Source organism: Schistocerca serialis, chromosome 3, assembly GCF_023864345.2.
Source record: "Schistocerca serialis cubense isolate TAMUIC-IGC-003099 chromosome 3, iqSchSeri2.2, whole genome shotgun sequence".
Taxonomy (NCBI): Eukaryota; Metazoa; Arthropoda; class Insecta; order Orthoptera; family Acrididae; genus Schistocerca; species Schistocerca serialis.
In genome coordinates this window covers 554,275,681-554,300,804 of record NC_064640.1, presented here as the reverse complement: position 1 = coordinate 554,300,804, position 25,124 = coordinate 554,275,681, and the positions used below count along the sequence as shown (strand labels likewise).

At 38.8% G+C, this 25,124-nt stretch overlaps 1 protein-coding gene across 4 annotated transcripts in view; it reads left to right on the top strand.

Moving 5' to 3' along the window:
• Positions 1 to 25,124, top strand: part of LOC126470448 (zinc finger protein 84-like) — a 306,629-nt gene that overhangs the window by 829 nt on the left and 280,676 nt on the right. For all 4 annotated transcript variants that reach the window (XM_050098286.1, XM_050098287.1, XM_050098289.1 and 1 more), the window contains exons 2-4: positions 99 to 239; positions 12,230 to 12,466; positions 23,245 to 23,286. In XM_050098286.1, the coding sequence (XP_049954243.1) occupies positions 99 to 239; positions 12,230 to 12,466; positions 23,245 to 23,286 (420 nt within the window). The remainder of the gene's footprint in view (positions 1 to 98; positions 240 to 12,229; positions 12,467 to 23,244; positions 23,287 to 25,124) is intronic.

Below are 25,124 nucleotides of genomic sequence, written 5' to 3'. Positions count from 1 at the left end.
AACTTGTCATTTGTAATAATTAGTTTTTCCTTTGATAATTATTTAATGTATTAATTAGTTGTAAACATTTGTGGACTAAATAACATTACAACTTGTAGGCTATGGAAGGTGATGGATTGCCATCTGAAATTTGTAAGGAATGTGCCTCGCTCTTGGATGTTATGTATAACTTCAAGGAAAAATGTCGGGCATCAGACTGGACACTTCGAAAGCTGAAAGCTAGAGCGACACATCATCGTGTATGTAAAACTGAATTTTTTGTTGTAGAAGTTGTTCAAACCCTGTAGCATAATTGTTGCATCATGAAGTATGTTAAGTACACTTTTATAATTTTGTAAAACTGTTTGTTTCATTAGCTCTTACAGATGCTTTTTATTACTGCAGTTATTCTTTTCATAGGAAGCTATATGCTGTCTCCATCTTTTGTTTCGATGTTAAGCTGTATGTATATAGGCCTACAGAATTACCATGCCAACAATGAATTGCTTATTGGTATTTTTAATGTGTAAAATCTCTGGCACATGTAATTTACTTTTACATAAATTGGTCTCTAGTCACCCCTAGCCATTTAAAGTGTGTTGTACCATTATCTGTGTACTTTTATTTAGAGCAATGTTTGGGAATGCATATAACGAAATCGTTAGCATAGTGTGCATTGAGTATCTTGGGGCAGACATGTTCACTTTTGGTGAACTGTAGCCATCAACATTTACTTAGCAGTTGTTTAATTTATTTTTTAATGCCACTTGGGGAGAGAGGTGAGACTTGATCCATTTTTCACATTTTATTTTTTAAAATGGCAGGTATAAACTTAAAAAAAGTTAAATGTGTAATAAATATTCATTTTTAACTATTTCTGCCCCTAGTTTTAATTCAGTGCTTTGCCATTTAGTATCATAAAAAATTAAAAACTGAAGTTTTGCAGAATGGATCAAGTCTCGCAATGTTGGGACACGGCATCCCTTTATTGAGAGACATGATTCTCCACTTTATTGTAATAAATAAAAGACGTAATTCAGTATTCAAAGCAATTTTATTTTGTCAGTAAGATGTAAAAGATGGAACTGAGGCTCACTAACAAAAGTAATAAACGTAAGAACCTTAAGAAACAACTTTATCCATGGTCTTTAGAGGCATTGATTGAAGTGCAGTGTGTAGCGTACAAAACATGTTAAGAGATCTCCAAAAAGTCATGGAGTTCAGTAATCTGAGATCATATATAAGATAAAGTACATTCATACAAAGAAAAAGTATACTTCATGCGGTGATCAATAATGGTTGCCTGTGTTTGAAATATTTAAAATGACAAAATTGTAGATGAACATGCTAATTATTGAATATTAAGCCCTTGAATTTGACACTGTTAAAAGTGAAACTGGCAGCTCTATCATTCTTTGAAGAAAATACTGTAGATAAGAATCACTCATAGAATTTGGTTTCTTTCAGTGTCACACATATCTTCAGCTTCTGGCCACTTGAACCGTTAGCCCCTCTATCTGTCTCGCACATTTTGCGGTGAAATTCTCTTCATCAGGAACATTGATAATCTCCTGCACACAGTGTTTTTTTTTATATAAGGTAGCAATTATCCACTTTCCAGTGCTTGGTTCATCATTCAAAATTTCAGCAGAATCCCTACCACTCAAACTCCCAAAGTCCTTGCCAAACACATGAAAACAGTTCTTCACTTTCAGAAGTTTGTATTTTAGGCATATTCTTTTGTTTCTTGTTTTATAAATTCAGTCTCTTACATCTTCCCACAAGTTTGTCTTTGTGCATTTCTTGCTCTGAGTGCTTCCTCAAGTTTATATTGTACTGGACTGTTTGTTAGGATTGCTGTGGACACTTGTTTCCTTCCTCGTCTAGTTGTAGTGCGAGCTGCTGCCTTGAGGTGTGGGCTTATGTTTTCAAAGGACCTGTATGCAGTAAGGCTAGGTCTAATTCTGTAAGATGAAGGTGTTGATACTGAAACACTCTTTTGGAGAATCACTGACTTCCACAGATTCTAAGTGGTCTGCTGTATGTGCAGACAAAAATTAGTCATCTGTAAATACATCAGAGTTAAAGGACAATATGCCTGAAACCCAAAAACCACTCAACAACCAAAATAAAAGTCAGTTCAGTGAAAAATCTTAGTTTCCTTCTTACTAGATAGCAACAACAGTTAAACTCACAGCTGCAAATTACAACACTGAAAAATGCAGGGAAAGAAACAATAGCCTAATGACAACAGCAGACATTTTTAATGCCCTTAAATGGCCAAAGTAATGGGAGGAACAAGTCTCCCTATTGATAAGTCCCATACGTATTTCAAGGTTACACCCTTCTAATTAGGTGCCTCTGTAGTGAATTATATTTCGTGCGCTTCTTTTAGACGTATAGGCTTTTTCTCCATGTTTTCTTTATTTCCTCCGACCAATAGTCGATTCAGAGAAGTTTTATAGGGATCCAATTGGAATTACATGTTTATTGTGTAAATTATGGTGAAAAATTTAATGCTATCAACAGGTTGACTCTACTGCCTTTGTTATCAGGGGAAGTCTCTCAAGAAGTGTGTTGAATAGATGATCATGGTCACACACATGGGATTTGATAGCAGATTTCATGTGGCAGTTTTTGAAGTATTCAGGTATTTGTCATGACCATTTTAAAATTTCGTCTTACGGTATCTTGCCTACTGTAAGATGTTAAAATGTAACACAAATTATTTGATACACACACCAGTGTCAGTAATTTATTTGTCTAACACCACTTTATAATGACAGAGGATATGTTGGATTAATAGAAGAAAAACAGGAATTGTATGTAGGGTGTCCCATGAGGAATGGTTAGTGCTCAGTGATATGACAGCAATGATCATGCAAAGCAAAAAAGTCTAGTAAACATGGGCTCTAAAATGTATACCTTAACAGCTGTGAGCACTGAGTCATCATCGTTACTATGCAACCTCTCTCTTCTTCTGAACAAGTGCTCATAGCTCTTAAGGTATGTATTTTAGATCACATGTTTACTAGACGTTTTTGCATCAGATGATTGTTTGTGTCATTCCCCTGAATATGGTTCATTCCTCCTTGCATACCCAGTACACAGAAATTTGTGTAATGCGGAGCGGACAGGACAGGACAGGTGGTCAACCAACCTAAGCATGCTTGAAGTGATTTAGGTGAACCTAAATCAGAATGGCTGGTAGAGCATGAGCCTCTATCATCTCAAATTTGAGGTCTATGTATTAACAAATGCACTGCCCCAGTCACTTTACCTAACAGATTACATACATGTTTGGAATAGAAGCGTAAAGAAAAAATTATGCACTGTTAATTTAGTCCTATTGCACTTGACACTGCACACTTGGAGGTAACATTAGGACCATGACCACACTGCTGTGCCTCTTATCACCTTCCCTTATGCCTGCCTATAAAATGAATCTTTATCCCCGTTACGACAAATGAGAATTTAAACTCAGAAACTCAGAAAAGTGATGAGACATTATGTGCCGTCAATCACCTTATTCCAGTTTGGATTCTGGAGATATGTAGGCAGTACTGACCCTAAGACTTGCCTTAGAAGACAGATCAAAGAAAGGCAAGTGTGTGCTTATGGTATTTGAAGCCTTGGACATGGCTTTGGACATTATTGACTGACATACTCTCTTCGAAATTCTGAAGGCAGCAGGGATAAAATACAGGAAGCAACAGGTATAAAATACAGGGAGCAACAGGTTATATATAGCGTGTACAGAAACCAGACAGAAGTTAGAAGAGTTGAGGGGCATGACTAGGGAAGCAGTGTTTGAGAAGGGAGAAACAGGATTGTAGCTTCTCTCTGATGTTGTTCAATTTGTACATAAAACATACAGTAAAAGAAACCAAAGAAAAATGTGGAGAATGAATTGAAGACCATGGAGACGAAATAAAAAGCTTCGAAATTAGCCATTGAACTTGTAATTCTGTCAGAGACAGCAAAGGACTTGGAGGAACAGCTGAATCGAATTGACAGTGTCTTAGGAGGAGGATATGAGATAAACACGCAGAAAAGCAAAACATGTGTAATGGAAGCACTGACGATGGCTGTATTAGAGAAGATATAAAATGTAGACTGCCACTGGAAAGAAAAGCATACCTGAAGAATGGAAATTTGTTAACATCAACTGTAAATTTTAGTGCTTGGGAAGTATTTCCCAAAGATATTTAGAGAGTAGGCTTGTACAGGAGTGAAACATAGACATAAGCAGTTCGAACAAAAAGAAAATAGAAACATTTGAAATGTGATGGTATAGAAGAATGCTGAAGATTAGATGATTTGCTCACGTAACTAATTAGGAAGTACTAACTTGACTTGGGGAGAAAAGAAATTTGTGGCATAACTTCACGAAAAGAGGAAATTGATTGATTAATATACATTCTGAGATGTAAAGTGATCATAAAGTTAAATACTGCGATGTATATTGTGGAAGGAAAATGCTGGTTTTGTTCCCCATTCATGTCCATTAAGACGAAGTGCTCTGCCTCCAATTGCGCTGTTGGTATGAAACTGCGATCTTCCCTAGTTCTTTTCAAATTTCTGATATTTTCAAGTGTGAAGGATGATTTTTCATCTTCAGTACTTACTTTTTTTCCATCCACCAGGTCCAGAAGAATTTGGCGGTAGTCACAAGTCAGTTTCTCACCTGCTGCAGGATAATCAATAAAAAAGTAGCCTACTTTTTAACTATAGAGAACACTGGTCATAACCATAGCTGCAGATGAAATAGCTTCAGCCATTGTAACAAATCAACACGCAACTAGTTTATTCTTTTTAAAACGGCCCAGAGTTGCACAGAAATTCTTTTTACATTTGCTTTTTGTCAGCATTCAATAAATTTGCGCTGTTTTGGTGTATCATATGCATTTGAAGGTGTGGGATGCCCTCTATGTAAATCATAGAGAGAAGCATTGGCATGTTTTAATTCAGTTGAGTGTGAGCAATGCATAGGTTCCAAGTGTGTATAAATGAAAGAGAATTTTAGTTTGGTTACAACCAAATGAGGTGTGATGGGTTTGCTAAGACTGCCTCAAATTCAGGAGGATGGATTCTCATTTGACCATCCTGATGTAGGTTTTCTGAGGTTTTCCTTCAGGAAAATTCTAGGATGAATCCTTCAGTTAGGCCATAGCCTACCATCTCTCCTGTCCACATTACTTTGTTTTATCCATTTGTCTCTCTCTCTCTCTCTCTCTCTCTCTCTCTCTCTCTCTCTCTCTCTCTCACTTTTGATTAATGTTGCTTAGATCTTCAAGTGCCCTTAAGTCTTGTATTGCTGGACTTTGTAATCTGCATTTTTACACCGACTGTGTATCTTCTGGAAACAAAATGTGATTTTAGCGTTTCCTAAGTACCAGAAGTAATATCCTGTAACTTGCATATGAAGGGTCCAGGATAAGAATGAGCTAGTCCAGGTTTAAAAAAAAAATTACAAAACTTTAATATTTCTGTTTAAATCTTTTCTACATCTTACATTTCTATAAGATTGACATTTATTTTGCAAAATTGGAAACCTTAAGTAATATTCTATAAATATATAACAGTATTATTGCATATTCATTCAGACTTTCATTGCTACTTGTGTAGAAGTGGAGTAAGAGTACCTTATTCAATGAGAGATGGGGCTGAGTCCTTGAATCGAAGGTAGCGGAAGCATTGTTTTTTCCTTTATCACCTGAAACAAGAATCAAACTATATTTAAAAAGTAGTACAAGATTGTCTGTTGTGAGAGCTTTAAAACACTTAGAAGACTGTAAGAATATTCTTGTGCTTCTAACCCACATTATTCCCCTCCCCCTTCAAAACCTTTGGTTACTGGTATGTCACAAGTGATGGATAGTAAGTCTTAAAATGTGAACTAGAACATTTCAGAATGTGGTGCTATACCACAGTAAAAGTTAGGTAAGGTTTGGAGATCATATCACAATCTTACTGGTATAAGAAAACTCGGGCAAATCGAAACTGTAATGTGTTGTATTCCTCAGCTGGACAAGCTGATTTCAAAGCAGCAGTCTCCCATGATCCATAACAAGTTTTCCTGAATCTGACAAGCCTTGGGTAAATTCTGTCTATGAAGATACACCTCTACTTGTAGAAGAGCTTGAAGAATGCTGCCATTAAGGAAAAAAAAAGTTTCAGATGTAACTTCAATAACATTAAATGGAGAAATCTTTGACCAAGCTGTTGTGAACATATCTATCCAATCTTTGGGAACTTCTTCGTAAGCTTTCTGGTTTTGTAAGTCCCATGTTTTTATCCCATTCCAAATAAGAGTGTCCTCTTGTTGGGATGTTACTTTTAGTGTGTCAAATTTTCTATCTATTGTAACAAAATTCTGCAAAAATCGAATATGTAGTTCTTTCTTATATTGATATTTTTCACAGCCATGTCAATTGCAACAAAATGTATGATTCATAATTACCTTTTTTTGTCAACACATTCAGGATAAAGGAAAACGTATTCTCTGCACTTGATAACCAGTGGATGTTGAAAGCATACATAGGTAGTTGCCATGTAGTGTAAGCAGAACTAGTTGTAGGCAGAGGCAGATTATGGCCGAAATGCATATATATGGCCGTATTTTCTGTGCTCTTTCAGCTTTGTTTTCTCCCTCATTTCATGAAACATGTTAACTTGCAAGTTGTGAAAAATCATTTAAAGTTTTTAAATTCTGCTGTTCAGTCTCAATACCTCTTATTTCTGCTAGCTCAGTGCCCTTTTATTTTTGCATTTCCAGCCATTTTACTGTGGCTGTATATGTGTCATAGGTACTACACTTACGTGTGGTGATACTCAAAGGAAATACCAAAATTCCTGTTAGGTGTGTGTCTGCACAGGGTGTTTAGAAATTCCCATTACAAACTTCAAGGAGTTGTAGACGGGAGTGCCCTCAAACTGTGTACTTGTAAGTTCCATTGTTAAATCTTCAAGCATGTTGTCAATTTTCTCCCATTTCATGAGACATTAATCTTTTTGTTTACCTCAGATAAGAGACCATACTTCTTCCCCCTTAGTTGGTGACCTTCCATACTTCCAGTACAGGCACCTTCCGTATCAGTATTTTCACAAAACTGCAGCTATGTTAGTGCATTATATACTGACCTGCACACCTAGCTTGATGTGCTAAGAACGAACGTAATTACAAAAATATTTGACAACTGTTTGGCTGGGCTGCAACCTATATCGTTATTTACTTTAAAGACCAGCACTTTGTGGACTAAACCTTTTCCCCCCCCCCCGTTTGATATGGCCTGAGCTCTTTGTCTCCCTGTTCAGCTTTTTTTCGAAGCTCATGTACTGTATAATAGCTCTCTCTCTCTCTCTCTCTCTCTCTCTCTCTCTCTCTCTCTCTCTCTCTCTCTCTCTCCCCCCCCCCCCCCCCCCCCTCCCGCCACCCCACTATAAGTAGGGAATATCGGATCTGCTGTATACTTTCATATATACCAGTGAAAACTGAAAAATGGACTTTGCTCTTTCTTTTACTGGACCCTTCGTATGTCATTTAGTTCTGTGGAAGGGCTGATTCTGAACATTGCCCATCCTTCCTGCACCTGTTTCAAAATTGTAATGTATGTGTTGTTGTGGTCTTCAGTCCAAAGGCTGGTTTGATGCAGCTCTCCATCCTACTCTATCTTGTGCAAGTCTCTTCATCTCCAAGCAGCTACTGCAACATACATCCTTCTGAATCTGCTTAGTGTATTCATCTCTTGGTCTCAGTTTAGGATTTTTACCCTCCACACTCCCCACCCCGGTTGCTAAATTGGTGATCCCTTGATGCCTCAGAATGTGTCCTACCAACTGATCCCTTCTTCTGGTCAGGTCGTGCCACAAATTTCTCTTCTCCCTAATTCTATTCAGTACCTCCTCATTAGTTACATGATCTACCCATCTAATCTATAGCATTCTTCTGTAGCACTGCATTTTACATTGTCTTCTTGTCTAGACTCTTATCGTCCTTGTTTCAGTTCCATACATGGCAACACTCCATGCAAATACTTTCAGAAAGGACTTCCTAACACTTAAATCTATACTCGATATTAGCAAATTTCTCTTCGTCTGAAATGCTTTTCTTGCCATTGCCAGTGTGCATTGTATATCCTTCTTACTTCGACTATCATCAGTTATTTTGCTTCCCAAATAGCAAAACTCGTTTACTACTTTAAGTGTGTCATTTCCTAATCTAAATCCCTCAGCCTCACCTGATTTAATTATACTACATTCCATTTTCCTTATTTTACTTTTGTTGATGTTCATCTTATATCGTCCTTTGACGACACTGTCCATTCCGTTCAGCTTCTCTTCTAAGTCCTTTGCCTTCTCTGACAGAATTGCAATGTCATCAGCAAACCTTTAAGTTTTTTATTTCTCCTCCCCGGACTTTAATTCCTACTCCAAATTTTTCTTCTGTTTCCCTTGCTGCTTGCTCAGTGCACAGATCGAATGATATTGAGGATAGGCTACAATCCTGTCTCACTCCCTTCCCAACCACAGCTTCCCTTTCATGCCCTCAACTCTTGTAACTGCCATCTGGTTTCTGTACAAATTGTAAATAGCCTTTAACTCCCTGTATTTTACTCCTGCCACCTTTAGAATTTGAAAGAGAATATTCCAGTCAACATTATCAAAACTCTACTCTAAGTCTACAAATGCTATAAACGTAGATTTGTCTTTCTGTAACTTATCTTCTATGATAAGTTGTAGGGTCATATTGCCACGTATGGTCCTACGTGTCTCCGGAATCTGAACTGATCTTCCCTGAAGTCAGCGTCTACAAATTTCTCCATTCTTCTGTAAAGGATTCGTGTTAGTATTTTGCAGCCGTGACTTATTAAACTGATAGTTTGGTAATTTCTACACCTGTCAGCACCTGCTTTCCTTGGAATTGGAATTATTATATTCCTTTTGAAGCCTGGGAGTATTTTGCCTGTTTCATACAACTTGCTCACAAGATGGAAGAGTTTTGTCATGGCTAGCTCTCCTCAGGCTAGTAGTTCTAATGGAATGTTGTCTACTCCCAGGGCCTTGTTTTGACTTAAGTCTTTCAGTGCTTTGTCAAATTCTTCATGCGGTATTGTATCTCCTTCTCATCTTCATCTACGTCCTCTTCCATTTCCAAAATATTACCCTGAAGTACATCTTGTATAGACACACTATATACTCCTTTCATCTTTCTGCTTTCCCTTGTTTGTTTATGACATGTTTTCCATCTGAGCTCTTGATATTCATAGAGGTGGTTCTCTTTGCTGCAAAGGTCTTTTTAATTCTCCTAGAGGCATCATCTGTCTTACCCATAGTTATATATGCTTCTACAGCCTTAAATTTGTCCTCTAGCCGTCCCTTCCTAGTCATTTTGCACTTTCTGTGGATCTCATTTTTGAGACGTTTGTATTCCTTTTCACCTGCTTCATTTACTGTGTTTCTGTATGTTCTCCGTTCATCAGTTAAATTCAGTATCTCTTCTGTTACCGAAGGATTTCTACTAGTCCTCGCCTTTTATCTTCTTGGTCCTCTGCTGCCTCCACTATTTATCTCTCAAAGCTACCCATTATTCTTCTAGTATATTCCTTTCCCCTGTTCTTGTCAGTCATTTCCTAATGCCCCCTCTGAAATTTTCTAGAACCTCTGGTTCTTCCAGTTTATCCAAGACCCATCTCCTTAAATTCCTACCTTTTTGCAGTTTCAATCTGTAGTTCATCACCAGTAAATAGTGGTCAGAGTATACATCTGCTCCTGGAAATGTCCTACAGTTTAAAATGTCTTGCAGTTTAAAATCTGATTCCAAAATTATCTGTCTTACCATAATATAATCAGTCTGAAAACTTACGTTGTCTCCAGGTCTCTTCCACATATACCGTACGTACTCGAATGTAAGCCGCACCTAAGTCGCACCTGAAATTTGAGACTCGAAATTCAAGGGGAGCGAAAAGTTTTAGGCCGCACCTCCAAGTCGAAACAAAGTTGGTCCATTGTAATATGAGACACAATTTAGGTCGAATGAATGACTATACAGCTACAGTAGTTTGGTTCGAGTCATAAGCTTTACCAGGAAACCATTGCTATGAGTCAGGTGCTCCATCCGTATTTATACCAGTACCCTTCGTTTTTCACGTGCTTCGTCTGGTTTGAATTGATTGCTTATTTTTCTTTGATCTGGTAAGCGCCGTTTTCTTTGTTATAGGTGTCTACATCACTCTAAGCTGAAAATGCATTGCTGTACTGTCATGCATTGCTTGTCGCATTCTGATAATGATTGTTTACGACCTGTCGCCGCTCGCGGCATGGCTTGCTTTTGTGCGCACTACCGCCACTTACAATTTAAAATAAATAAAATAAAAGAGAAAGAGAGAGAGAGAGAGAGGAATCGTCTCATTAGCGAAACAATGGCAAGAGATTGCTATTTGTTGTTACTTACACTGATGCTTTCTTTGATAATGATCAACAAGAACCAAATAATAGACTGCGTATGATAGAAGATGTTCTGAACGAGAGTTTAGCGAAAATTTTTCTCCGTTTGAAAATCTTTGCAGGCGCCTCTTTAGTAGATTACATTCTGCACAGAAATTAGTCATCTTAGATTTAAAAATCTGGTTAATTGCTGTGCTTCATTTCGGACTGTATCACTATTAGGCATAAGAATAATACCAATATAAACGTGACATGATATGTATATTCTTCCGCGTTTGCTGTTGTCTCACTCTAGTTTCGTAGTTTATTAGGCAGACAGGATTTAAATGAGATGCAGCAAACACGAAACAATACATGGCAAAATGTTTATATTCGTATTATTCTTATGGTGAAGAGAATACTGCATGTGATTCACAATTCATAAAAGTTCCTATTAGCAACCATCTCTTCTCACAGGTAGGAAAAAATTCAGAACGTAGAGTTGGCCGTATAGACAAACATCCCAAGCAGTCTTGCCAGTCCGGATTTTCGTAGTGCATTGAAATGCTGCTATATTCGAAGATGAACAATACAGAATTTGTATTTACTTCATTGGATAATGTATGAAAATGCAGTGGTCTAAACTCGGGGCGGAGAAAAAAAGCTTGTCTTCGACCTTTTTACTTACGCAGAGGATTTGGTGCCAGTATTTATCTTTGTGCCTACAAAGCATGCCTGTGTAGCACTACATATATTGAACGGCAGAAGTTAGTTGTGGCGGCACCCACCAACATTTTTCAGAACTTCCGCTTGCTTTGCACTCGATTCTAAGCCGCAGGCGGTTTTTTGGATTACAAAAACCACAAAAAAAGTGCGGCTTAGATTTGAGTAAATACGGTACAACCTTCTTCCATGATTCCTAAACCAAGTGTTAGTTATAATTAAATTATGCTCTGTGCAAAATTCTACCAGGCAGCTTCCTCTTTCATTCCTTTCTCCCCATCCATATTCACCTACTACTTTACCTTCTCTTCCTTTTCCTACCTTCGAATTCCAGTCCTCTATGACTATGAAATTTTCGTCTCTCTGAACTATCTGAATAATTTCTTTTGTCTCCTCATACATTTCCTCTATCTCCTCCTCATCTGCAGAGCTAGTTGTCATATAAACTTGTACTACTGTGGTGGGTGTGGGATTCTTGTCCAACTTGGCTGCAATAATGTGTTAACTATGGTTTTCATAGTAGCTTATCCACATTCCTATTTTTTATTCATTATTAAACCTACTCCTACGTTACCTCTATTTGATTTTGTATTTATACCCTCTATTCACCTGACCACAAGTCCTTACTTCTGGCTAATTTCGGAGTTCAGTGACAGGGAGTTGGCCAGACCAGTGTTTATGATGCACATTTTAGCTCCTTAAATTTGACACTATAATTTCTCAAGTTATATCAATTAAAACCCACATCCAGTTGATTAGGAAGTTTGCTGATTGTATCTTCACAACTTCTTTAAGTGCATGGTGTTGGAAAGCTGAACCCTGTGAATTGAAATCTTATGGATAGTCATTGTCTGAAGGATGGAGACAGCTGGGACCTATGAATATAAATTAGCGTGATTGGCTTACAGGTGACAAAGTGAACTAAAGATCAATCACTCAAGAGTTGAACATAAGTTAGGGAGTGTAGTTTGATATTTTATTTTGCTAGATTTATTATATTTTTTGGAAAATAAACTTTAAGATAACTCAGTGTGGAACTTGCATTAATTTTGTTGCTGTTTACCTTAACAACATGTAAATTTAATAAATCTCACAATTTCAGCAATTTGTGGGCCCTGTATACAAGTTGATGAATGAAACAAATCCTGATGTAAATCTTGATGCAAGGCTGGCCAAGAATCTGATTGGATATCACAATGCTGCTCCTGCTGAGGGGCCTGAAACTTTCTTGGTGCAAAAGGGGCCTGAGGTGATAGCTATCACAGTCATTGATCCTAATGCACCTGGGGATTGTACAAAATCGAATACATCTGGTGGTTGGACTGACCCAATGAAACCGGCAAGTATCAGTTTTTTATATGTCGCATTCTAATAGGGAAAACATTATTGAGTTATGAAGAAATATTGGTGAATGTTTATATGAAGAGCTGAATTAAGTGCAGTGCATGTTCTACATATACCAGTGAAATTAAGATAACACATTCCAGTTGAGTGACAGTGACTGCTGCAGTCTTCCAGATGCCAGACGGCACAAATTAATTGAAGATATTGTAATCTTAATTACAAATATTTGTCAATCACCTTATAACTTTCTGGCATTGTTGAGTGCAAGACGTTAATATAGTAGCAAATAAATGCATGTTTGAAACGAAGTATGTACTGAAACAGTCAGTCCAAAAGATCTGTTGTGTGACAGCTGACAGTACTCTGGGAAATGACAGAAGTTTGTATTGAGGATTTTCTTACATTGATAAGTAATGAAAAATCAAGACCAAGAATTTTGGTCAAAATAGTACATAGTGCTGGTAGTGATTGGTAAGTCAAGGATTTGGTAAACCTAGTTCTCCAGCATATTCATGAAGGAGAAAAATTGCAGTGACAGGTGTGCCTAGGGAAATGACTCTAGCTTAAAAGAAGCAGAAGGAGGATAATTAACTTTTTGCATGTACACAAAACACTCTAGCACCCAAACGTGTTTCACCGCAGTTGTAGCATCCTCTGGTTCCTTACTCTTTCATTTTTCTGAAATACATACATATTATGTTTATGTTAGGAAATGACTTACATCGGATTTTGTTGTTATTTAAATTACACAAAGGTGACAAGAGTCGTGGGATACCTCCTATAATCATGTTGGACCTCCTTTTGCTGTGTGAAGTGCAGCAACTCAATGTGGCATGTACTCAAGTCGTTGCAGGTCCACTGCAGAATATTGAGCCATGCTACCTCTATAGCTGTCCATAAATGCAAAAGTGTTGCTGGTGCAGGATTTTGTGCACAAACTGAGCTCTTGGGGGATCTGGGTTGCTAAATCATTCTCTCAAATTGCCCAGAATTTTCTTCAGATCAGTTGCAAACAATTGCAAAATGGTGCACTGTCATCTGTAAAAGTGGAGTCAATTAACAGCTGCAAATGGTCTCCAAGGTGCCCAGCGTAACTATTTCCAGTCAGTGATCAGTTCAGTTGGACCAGAGGAACCGGTCCCTTCCATGTAAGCACATCCCACACCATTATGGAGCCATCATCAGCTTGCACAGTGCCTTGTTGCCAATTTGGGTCCACCGGTGTGTGGGGCCTGTGCCACAGCTCTTACCAACTGAAATTGGTCATGAACCCAGGAGAGGCACTGCAGGCGATATTGTGCTGTCAGCAAAGGCACTCACATCGGTTGTCTGCTGCCACAGCCCATTAATTCCCCATTTCATCATGGTATGCTAACGGATGTGTTCGTCTTATGTCCCATGTTGATTTCTGGGGTTATTTCATGCAGTGTTGCTTGTCTGTTAGCACACATCAAACACCATTTTACATTAATCACCTGAGTGCAAATGACAGCTTCACCAATGCACTGTTCTTTTATGCCTTGTTTAAACGATAATACCACCTTCTGGATGTGTGCGTATCACTATCCGATGACTTTCGTCACCTCAGTGTGTATATGCACTTTACTTTTTATTTTACCTTGAGTGTCCTGTGGCTGCCAACTGAAATCATCCATAGGTCTAAATTATTAGTGCACCATGTCACCTATAAACATTGAGGTATATTAAAAAAAGTCTGTATTGAATTTTTGTTTATATCTTTGAAATGTAGGCCGGCTGAAGTGGCCGTGCGGTTAAAGGCGCTGCAGTCTGTAACCGCAAGACCGCTACGGTCGCAGGTTCGAATCCTGCCTCAGGCATGGATGTTTGTGATGTCCTTAGGTTAGTTAGGTTTAACTAGTTCTAAGTTCTAGGGGACTAATGACCTCAGCAGTTGAGTCCCATAGTGCTCAGAGCCATTTGAACCATCTTTGAAATGTGTGTTCAAAATAAAACTTGTGGCATATGCCCATTTTTGGTCTTACCATTGTAGTATTTGGCTAGTCCTGAGCTGTGAGAAGATTGTTTTTGTGGGCCAAACATGTTTTTGTTCAGTTAAGATGGACCTGTGGACATCAGTAAAAGTTTTCTTAAGCTTAGGTATGGCGGAGCATGGGAACTGAGCCCAAAGCTCCTATATGATTGTCAGGAGGAGGATCTTAGCTATCCGCATGTGCTAGTGCAAAAACTTTCACCCTTTTAATTGAAGTAACTCTTTGTAATGTCATGATTGTCTATCCACCTGATTCACAGTCACTTCGAAAATTTGCAGCTACAAATGTATTGTCACAGTTGTGTTGGATATTGGGGGAGGGGGGGGGGGGGGAGATGATGCAGACAGATTAAAATATGCAGTTGCTGAATCTTCTCATAAGAAATGTGACTAAAAAGACTCAAGTAATTATCATCCAATTGCTTTACTGACATTATTTTCCAAAATATTCGAAAAATTAATGTGTGCAGGAGTAGTCTCAAAATTAAGTATAAACAGTTTATTTAATGTCTCATAGTTTGGATTCCAAAAGGATTCCTTGACTGACAATCCTGCTTATACACTCACACTACAAGCCTTAAATAATAAAACATCACATTTTTTTTACAAGGCATGTGATTATGGAGATCATGTTACACTCACAGAAAAAATAAAGTTCAGACAATGGAAACTCCAGACAATGTTCCTTATATGTGTGAATGACGTTCCACTTAACATTCAACAAGCAGATTTGGCACTTTTTGCAGGGGATAATAGTGTTGTTATAAATCCCTTTAGGAGGAAAGCAACATAATAGATTGTTAACAGTGTTTTTCAAATAATTATTGCATGGTTCTCTGAAAATGGTCTCTTCCTAAATTTTGAGAAAATACACTGTATTCACTTCTGTACAACAAATAGTACAACGTGCTTTTTTATTTCCGTCTCTGATCATAATATGAATTCTTTAGACGATGACCGGTTTCAGTCTGTATTGACCATCCTCAGATCTAAAATATATAAATATATACATCTAGTGAGCAGTGTGTCTTTTAACATAAAACAGCAATATGTATCACAATATACTGTCATACAAACAGGGAAATGTACAGATAGAATATGGTATAACGTACCTTTTTTACACCATGTCCTATAGTGATACGGCCATAATGGCATCGTCAAAACATATAATCAGCATAGCATCATCACATGGATCTAAAATATGGTGTAGAATAGGCCACGTCGTCCACATAGTGATTATTGCCAACTAGCTACTGAAGTACAGTACCATCCAGAAACCTGTTTGCCTACATCCTACCTAGATGTCACTACTGTGGGCTTGCTTACATGTAGTCATTTGCGCAAAAACATAATCTGATAAAAGCACATTAAATAAAATGCATGTAGCAGACTTATTAAAATTGATGACTATCATAGAAACCAATTGTGATACATTAAAAGATGAATGCAGTTACCCATGTAAAATTGTTAAAAGGAAATATATAAAGAGTATAGGTCCACCCCTTTTTTTATGGTGAATTTATGGTCAACAATTAATATAGTGTAATACATTGCCTGTGGCAACGTATAAATTGCTTATGAAAGATAAAATGTCTATATGACAGCTGAAAGAGAGACAGATCAATGAACAGCGCCCTCTGTTGGGTCGGCCGCTAGGATCTTATGCAGGCGCTCACGGATCGTGAGAATTTAACCAATAGAAGGCTTTACATACATCGTGACATGTCTCCCACAGAAAACATTTAAACAACGTATAAGCATTCAATAAATAAAATTATATAGTTTGGCTATACATTCCATGAGTAGGTAGGAGATAATCAGTTACAGGATTAGAGTGACTACTGTCTGGAAGTAAGGCAAATGCCTTCTGTTCTCAACATAACTCATCAACTAAGGTTAGGTATAAATCCTCAAGGCATTATTTGGTTATCGTAGTATGTTATCAAATAAAGCAAAGTAGGCGTTGAGTACAAAATCGCTTTGTCCATTGAGCACACTAGTGGGCTCATGCCTTTTGGCTTTGTAAGTTTCCAACTACTCCAACAAGTCGAGAGCGCGACCCTTCTCTGCCCTGTGTAAAATACGAATACAACTCTCGATATTGTCTACAGTGTGGCCGGTTTCTGCTAAATGCATTCCTAATGCAGTTTTGTTGTGTGCTTACAAATTCATATTGTGATCAGAGACTGAAATAAAAAAGCATTTTACAGTATCGGATCACAGTTTGTATATGCAATTGTCGCAGTTGGTGAAAATAGTACAACTACTGATGTAGCACATGAACAGGAATCAGTAAATAGGGTAGAATGCTCCAAAAGTTTGGGTGTACATCACTTAAGTTTAGCTACTTTCACTCTCCATATAATTGCTAGTCTTGGAAACAAATGAATCATCCACATGTCATATTTAGCATATTTACACTAAGTAATGTCTTATGGAATAATTTTCTGGAACAACTCTCACTCACAACGTATAATTTGTTAAAAAGCAGGCAGTAAATTTGAGGAGAACAGTGATGTCCATACCTACGACACAAAGGGGAAAAATGACCTTTGTTACCCATTATTAAGGGTGCCAGTGGCTTAGAAAGGAATTCAATGTGCAGCAAAAAAATTTAAAATCTGTTGCTGAATAACATAAAATTTGACAAGTAGCAAGTTTTAAATACAACCTAAAATCATTTCTAATGGACATCTCATTCTATCACCTGTAAGATTTCTATTTAAAAACTGATAGCTCATTAAAAAGAAACTTGTTTCTAAGTGTAGTTGCTTGAGTAGCACTTAAAAATGTGTTAATTAATGTTAACACTAATCCTGCATACATATCCTGTAAGCTGACTCATTCCACACCATTCTGATAAAAGAATCATTCAAATTATCTATGGAACATGTAAGTAACAAACAAGCAATGAGAATGTCCAGTAATAGCATACTTCATGCTGCCTGGTGATTTTGCATCCCCCCCTCCCCTGTCATCCCAGTAGCCAATCACACTCGAACCATAAAACACATAATTTTCAATCAAACTGTAGCTCATTTTTGTACCAAGCCCACCATAGCAGCGAAGTATAGTGAGGATAGTGAACTCCACCCTCCTCATGTAGTGCTGGCAAAGAGAGACGTTGAAACCAGTGTTTTGCACTTCATACTAATGGCTACTATCAAAATTGGCCTGTAGAGGTAACAAGCACTAAAATGTTTACCAAAATTTTTCATCAGATGCTTAATATGGCCTGTTACATGGAAAAATGGAAGTTTTTTTGAGTGTTGTGTGACTGACAAGAAAGCAAAATTTTATATTAACTATAGGCATTGCGAGTTGATGGCTGATCACTCATAATAACTGATGTCACAAACAAAAATATGTATAATAATTCCTTTGAAAGCAGTTTTGATGAGACCATTGTGACTCCAGTATTTCTCCTCAAGTAGATGTAACTTACTGCTGTACTGTAACCTTTCTTAGTTTCCAGAATGAACTGCTTGATATTAACCAGTTGAAAGTTTATACTGTTCACAGTTGATAAAATCCAATTGATATTATGCTGCTGAGTACACCTTTTAATTTTGCACATTGTTGTTCTTCACTCAAGTTAAGAATGTTCTCATGAAACATGTGATGTCATCTACACCATTGCCAGTCACTGCTCCTTCACTGATGTTGATAGGGCCTTTTGTTATGAAATAAACACAATGGGATAAACCTATGTGGGCAGCTGTATGCTATTAACCCTCAGAGTCCCAGTTGTTTATCCCTCAAGCTACAATTTTATTCATTTTGTTTCAAAGATTAACATGAACAAGTAATGGTATTAAAGCCCTGATTTAGGGAGCATTGTTCTACAAGTACTGACCTCCATCAGTCACATTTGTTTAAAGTATTTTTTGAAAATTCTGTGAACTATTAATGCACTTAAACTCAACAATGTGGCTATTGTTAGTCATATACCTTTAATTTTACTCCTTTGCCCTCCTGCACCACCTAATGAGAAGTTGGGTTCCAATCTTATTTCTTGCAACCAGTTCCTCATTTGATGCTATATGTATGTGTGCGCACCACCGAGACAGCACGTGGTGCATTGTACAACTACTAGTCATTCCCTTTCCTGTTCCACTTGTAAGTGGAATGAGGGAATAAAAACTGTGTATATGCATCCATATGAACCCAAATTTCTCTTAACTTGTTTTCGCACTCCTTACGCGATATGTACATCAGTGACATTGGAGACATTGTGCAGTCAGCTGCAAATGTCTGTGTCAAGCAGCACACCATTAATACTGTATTTGAACTTTATAGGATTGTTTTACCTACTTGTCTGTATTATCAGCAGAGAGTTGCAGATTGCTGCTCACCCTATCCATCAGGTCATGTATATGAACAGGAGCAGTGCTATCACACTTCCCTGAGACATTCCTGGCGATACCCTTGTCTCTGATGAACACTACCTGTCCAGGACAACGGGGAACTATTACTTAAGAAGTCTTAGAGCTGCCTATATACATGACAAAATCTTCTATATGCTCAAAGCTTCATTAACACTCGGCAGTGGGGAACTGTGGCAAATGCCTTCTGGAAATTTAGGGATATGAATCTTCTTGTTGCTCTTCATCCTTGGTTCACAGGATATTTTGCAATAAAATGGTAAACCTAGAGTCACCTGACTGAAAGGGAGTGGGAGGCAGCTTTTGAAAGGAATACAACAATATGGCTGGTGAACAGAGTAAAATGACTACTATACAACCAGATGGCATTTTTGAGTGCATTGGTAGTCTAAGACTAGGTTAACTACATGCATGCCAAAGTAACCAAACAGTGTAAGAGACAATTATGATTATGTAGTGGAATAGTGGAGGTCACTCAGTAATTGTCACTGCAACTATTAGTGAGTCCAGACCATTAGGTCTTGTTGAGCTAGTTGTGTACCCGTGGGATAAAGTGTAGTTACATGTAGGGGAATTAAATTTCAGTACACAGTTCATGATAAATCTGTGGACTCTCACTACCTGTTTGTGATGAATAAAAGAAGTCATTCTGACAAATGTGTGTGTTGGTCACACACAATTGCCTACTGCTATAACACAGAGACTCTAACTGGATGTGGAACTTGTGATAATTATATTTATGCCAAATAGTTCTGTCAGTTGCTGCTTTGGTGTCAGATGCAGTGTGACTGCGGACACACCATTGAAAAGGGTTATGTTCAGTTACATTAAAGAGTCTCATTGGACAGGTGCACAGGAACTGCTGCAGTGCTTGTCTTACCACAGCTGCCACAGTGGAACCACAGCTTGAGGCATGTGACTGCATTTCACTATGTTCTTTCGGAGAAGCTTAAATTTTGACTTTTGAGGTATGATAGGTGGTTCACTTCTTATTTAACTGGCAGAAATCAAAGGGCCATGTTAGATAGCTCATGCTGCCCACACGACGAATATTTTTCTGAATGAGGATAGTTTACTACTGGAATTCCACAGGTTTCATGTCAAGGCCACTCCTGTTCTTTCTGTATACTATCTTCCATCTTACACTCATAATGCAGAACTAGTGCTTTCTGCTGATGATGCAAATGTAGTTACCAAATCCAGAAGAGATGCAACAAGAGAACAAGCAATAAATGAAATACAATATTCAAAAGTATTGTTGTTTGATTCTCTGTAAATGCTGCACCATTTAACTTATAAAAAAACTCAGTTCAGTCTGTTCTGTATAAGGCAAGATATTTCATCATCAATAACAACACAGCATGGGGGAATGGGTAGATGTAAAACTGATAGTTCAAAATTCCTGCTTGTACATATTGATCAGGGCTTAAATTGGAAATCTCATATTATAGAGATACTCAAGTGATTGAGTTCACAAACATTTGCTCTATGTATAATTAGTAATTTTAGTGATGAAAGCATCATAAAAATGGTTTAATTTGAATATTTCCATTCTTTGGTGACATATGGAATATTTGCCTCAGGCAATTCTATGTGTTGATACAAAGTATTCATTACACGGAAACATGCTGCCCGTCTTCAAACTTAACAAAGGTAGTTGTTCAAAAACTTAGGCATCTTTGGGACGAACCAGTGTCAGCTGTGTGCCAGATCAGTTCAGCTAAAAATGCAATAACAGCTATTTAGTATGTTAAGGAAGAATGGAAACACATTCCACTTTCAGTACCAGAATTTAATGGAAGGGTTCCCTACTGTTGCTTTCAAAGTACACTTTCTGTTGTTGAAAACTTCAGTCCATAGAGATATCATCATCAAACAGTCTTTTTGCTGGTTTAAGATCTAAGTGTTTTAATTTTTAAAAACCTTTAGTTTCACCTTTTTTTTACCCTTCGATCCTACAGCAACCCCTCACCTCATTACCACCAAAAAGTTGCTTCTATGTGAATGAATATCGGCATATCTGCTTGTAGGTAATAGTTCGTGAGTTAAATGATGATTTATTATTCTCAGCTGAAATAAATACCTGATGAAACATTTTTAATGAGAGAGAAGCCATTTAAATAGGAGAACCTCAGAAAATAAATAAAATAAAATGCTCCAGTTTCCTCATGAACATTAGAAGGGGCATGTCGTAACATATGGTAACAGGTAGAATAGAGTGACATGAAGGAAGGTGTAGGTGCAAGATCTGGTCAAATATTTTTAAAGTAGATGAAATATCTTTTTTTTTTTAACGCTATGTAAAACTGAAATTATACACTCCTGGAAATGGAAAAAAGAATACATTGACACCGGTGTGTCAGACCCACCATACTTGCTCCGGACACTGCGAGAGGGCTGTACAAGCAATGATCACACGCACGGCACAGCGGACACACCAGGAACCGCGGTGTTGGCCGTCGAATGGCGCTAGCTGCGCAGCATTTGTGCACCGCCGCCGTCAGTGTCAGCCAGTTTGCCGTGGCATACGGAGCTCCATCGCAGTCTTTAACACTGGTAGCATGCCGCGACAGCGTGGACGTGAACCGTATGTGCAGTTGACGGACTTTGAGTGAGGGCGTATAGTAGGCATGCGGGAGGCCGGGTGGACGTACCGCCGAATTGCTCAACACGTGGGGCATGAGGTCTCCACAGTACATCGATGTTGTCGCCAGTGGTCGGCGGAATGTGCACGTGCCCGTCGACCTGGGACCGGACAGCAGCGACGCACGGATGCACGCCAAGACCGTAGGATCCTACGCAGTGCCGTAGGGGACCGCACCGCCACTTCCCAGCAAATTAGGGACACTGTTACTCCTGGGGTATCGGCGAGGACCATTCGCAACCGTCTCCATGAAGCTGGGCTACCGTCCCGCACACCGTTAGGCCGTCTTCCGCTCACGCCCCAACATCGTGCAGCCCGCCTCCAGTGGTGTCGCGACAGGCGTGAATGGAGGGACGAATGGAGACGTGTCGTCTTCAGCGATGAGAGTCGCTTCTGCCTTGGTGCCAATGATGGTCGTATGCGTGTTTGGCGCCGTGCAGGTGAGCGCCACAATCAGGACTGCATACGACCGAGGCACACAGGGCCAACACCCGGCATCATGGTGTGGGGAGCGATCTCCTACACTGGCCGTACACCACTGGTGATCGTCGAGGGGACACTGAATAGTGCACGGTACATCCAAACCGTCATCGAACCCATCGTTCTACCATTCCTAGACCGGCAAGGGAACTTGCTGTTCCAACAGGACAATGCACGTCCGCATGTATCCTGTGCCACCCAACGTGCTCTAGAAGGTGTAAGTCAACTACCCTGGCCAGCAAGATCTCCGGATCTGTCCCCCATTGAGCATGTTTGGGACTGGATGAAGCGTCGTCTCACGCGGTCTGTACGTCCAGCACGAACGCTGGTCCAACTGAGGCGCCAGGTGGAAATGGCATGGCAAGCCGTTCCACAGGACTACATCCAGCATCTCTAAGATCGTCTCCATGGGAGAATAGCAGCCTGCATTGCTGCGAAAGGTGGATATACACTGTACTAGTGCCGACATTGTGCATGCTCTGTTGCCTGTGTCTATGTGCCTGTGGTTCTGTCAGTGTGATCATGTGATGTATCTGACCCCAGGAATGTGTCAATAAAGTTTCCCCTTCCTGGGACAATGAATTCACGGTGTTCTTATTTCAAATTCCAGGAGTGTATGTTGCATAAAAATCCAAAGAGTGTAATTTTTGGATTAGTGTTCGTTGAATATGTTGTTGAACCTGTATCGCAAACGTAATTCATACAAATGATGATTTGATCTAATTTTTTTGTGACCCTGTTGTGCATCCTTTTTCTTACTATGTCATAGCTGAATGTATGAAACTAGGCTGTCTTCAAGGGCAAAATGATGAAATTTTTGTTTTGATCATTTGTGCTAATTAAAATTGTGCCAGACCAGGGTGTAAATCCATACTCTGGCCTTTGCCAGGCAGTGCAGTGTCCAGTGTTGAATTAAAACTCTGAGTTGCATCGCAAGGCACACATGGAACATGCATTAATACTCATATGCTTTCAAAAGAACAGAGAACTGGGTTTGTAGCTCAGTCTGCCATATAAATTTAATGAGTTGTAAATATGCTAGTGTACAGTTTTTGCCATTCCACAACATATCACATGTTGTCAGTTGTTTCTGAATATGAATCCTAATTCATGTCCTCCTCCCCCCCCCCCCCCCTCCCCAATATTACCTTAAATTTTCCTTTAGTAGTTTATGTGAGTGAGTGGTTTGTAAACATACTGCAACCTGTATTTGCTGCTGCTTCAAGCCTAATGTTTTGCTTACATTGTTACAGCATGATATGCAGTCTTCAGTGGATGGCAGATCTCTTTATGGGGTGAGTAAGGACAGACATTATGCTAGAGTTTTCTGGGATTTTGGACTATAAGTAATTTCCCTTTAAGTAGTGTTTGTGTGAATGATGACCAAATCAGAAGTATTTCATTTTTAATTGATGATTGTGGCTGTAATGTAAACTATGGAACAGTTTGCGTCACTAGCTATTGCCACCAAGAATAACTCCGAAAGTATGATAGTAGCTGAAAAGTTGGTAAATGAGATGCTATAGTTTGGTACTTACTTTCTGATAGCAGCTATAGAGATGAATCCAATGCTGTGTAACAGTAAGGTCTTTGTAGATCAATGTAGATCCAAAAGGTGGCATGAACATTCAGTTACAGAAGGTGTTCAGTGTGATGGCCATTGGTATTAATGTAGTGCTGCAATCTTCTTGTCATGGATTGAATGGTATTCCTTACCCCTTCGGCACATATCAAAGCACATGCTCTGACAGTTCTCTTGCATATCTTCAGGTGTAGATGGAACATCTTTATAAGCAATGTTTTTTACGAATCCCCACAAGAAAAAATCCAGAGGCGTCAAGTCTGGCGAATGAGCTGGCCACGACACATCTGCTCCTCGTCCAATCCCACAATTTGGGAATTGTCTCTGCAACTCATTTGTTGCCATCAGGGAAAAATGTACTGGACTCCCATCATGCTGATACCACATTCTGCTCCTTGTTCTTAAAGGTATTTCTTCCAATAACAGACCTAATGTTTATTGCAGGAATGTGGTGTACTTGATGTCTTTAAGATTTCCTTCAATGAAATAAGGGCCTATAATTCTGTCCTCCAGAATCCCACACCATACATTCACTAACCACAGTCTTTGGTGTGCAACTTGCTGCAGCCAACATGGATTTTCAGGTGCCCAATAATGCATGTTACGCAAATTTCGATTTCCATGGTTCATGAATGTAGCCTCGTCAGTAAACAAAATCAAATTAATAAATGTGTCATCCTTCTGTATGAGTTGATTCTTGGTGGAGACTGATACGGTAAGGATGATATTTACGGTGATGCAGAACATGAACAACACTACTCTGGCTTGTGCCAGATTCCCTTGCAATTTGACGCGAACTAACACAAGGATCTCGAACCACTCTGGCAAGAGTACCAATTTCCGTTTCCTCGTTAGTAACCTTCCTTTGCCAGATACGTATCCGATATGTTATAGATCCAGTTGTTCTCGGTTTATCATACACCTATTTAAATGTACGATGTGTAGGGTGAGTACGTTGAGGATATCTTTCAGTGTATAAGTCTGTACCTCTCACTAAATTTTGTTGGCATTCTCCGTAAATGAGAAGCATATAGACTTGTTCTTTGAAGTAATACATTATTCACATTCGCTTGATTTTACGATACTAGTCCTACCATTCCTGTTAATGTTGTATTGCAAATCCGTCGAATGGCATTTACATGTCAGTGGCACAGTAGATGGATACGCCGTATTTGGCGAATATTTAATACTAGCAAGATATATGAGAGAGAATTGTCAGAAAATGTGCTTTGATAAGTGCTGAAGTGATAAGGAATACCACTCAATCCATGATAAGAAGATTGCAGCACTGCATTGCTACCAATGGTCATCACTTCGAACACCTTCTGTAAATGGACGTTCATGCCACCTTTTTGACCTTCATTGACCTTACTGTTGCACATTATTGGATTTGTCTCGGTAGCTGCTATCAGAAAATAAGTACCAAACTATAGTAATCCCATTTAAAAAAAAAAACAAAGTTGACCTTCATATTTCTGAAGCGACCCCACCCAGCAACAAAAAAAATTTAAAAAAAAAAATGACGCCATATTATGGCCTTCGTTGTCCTAT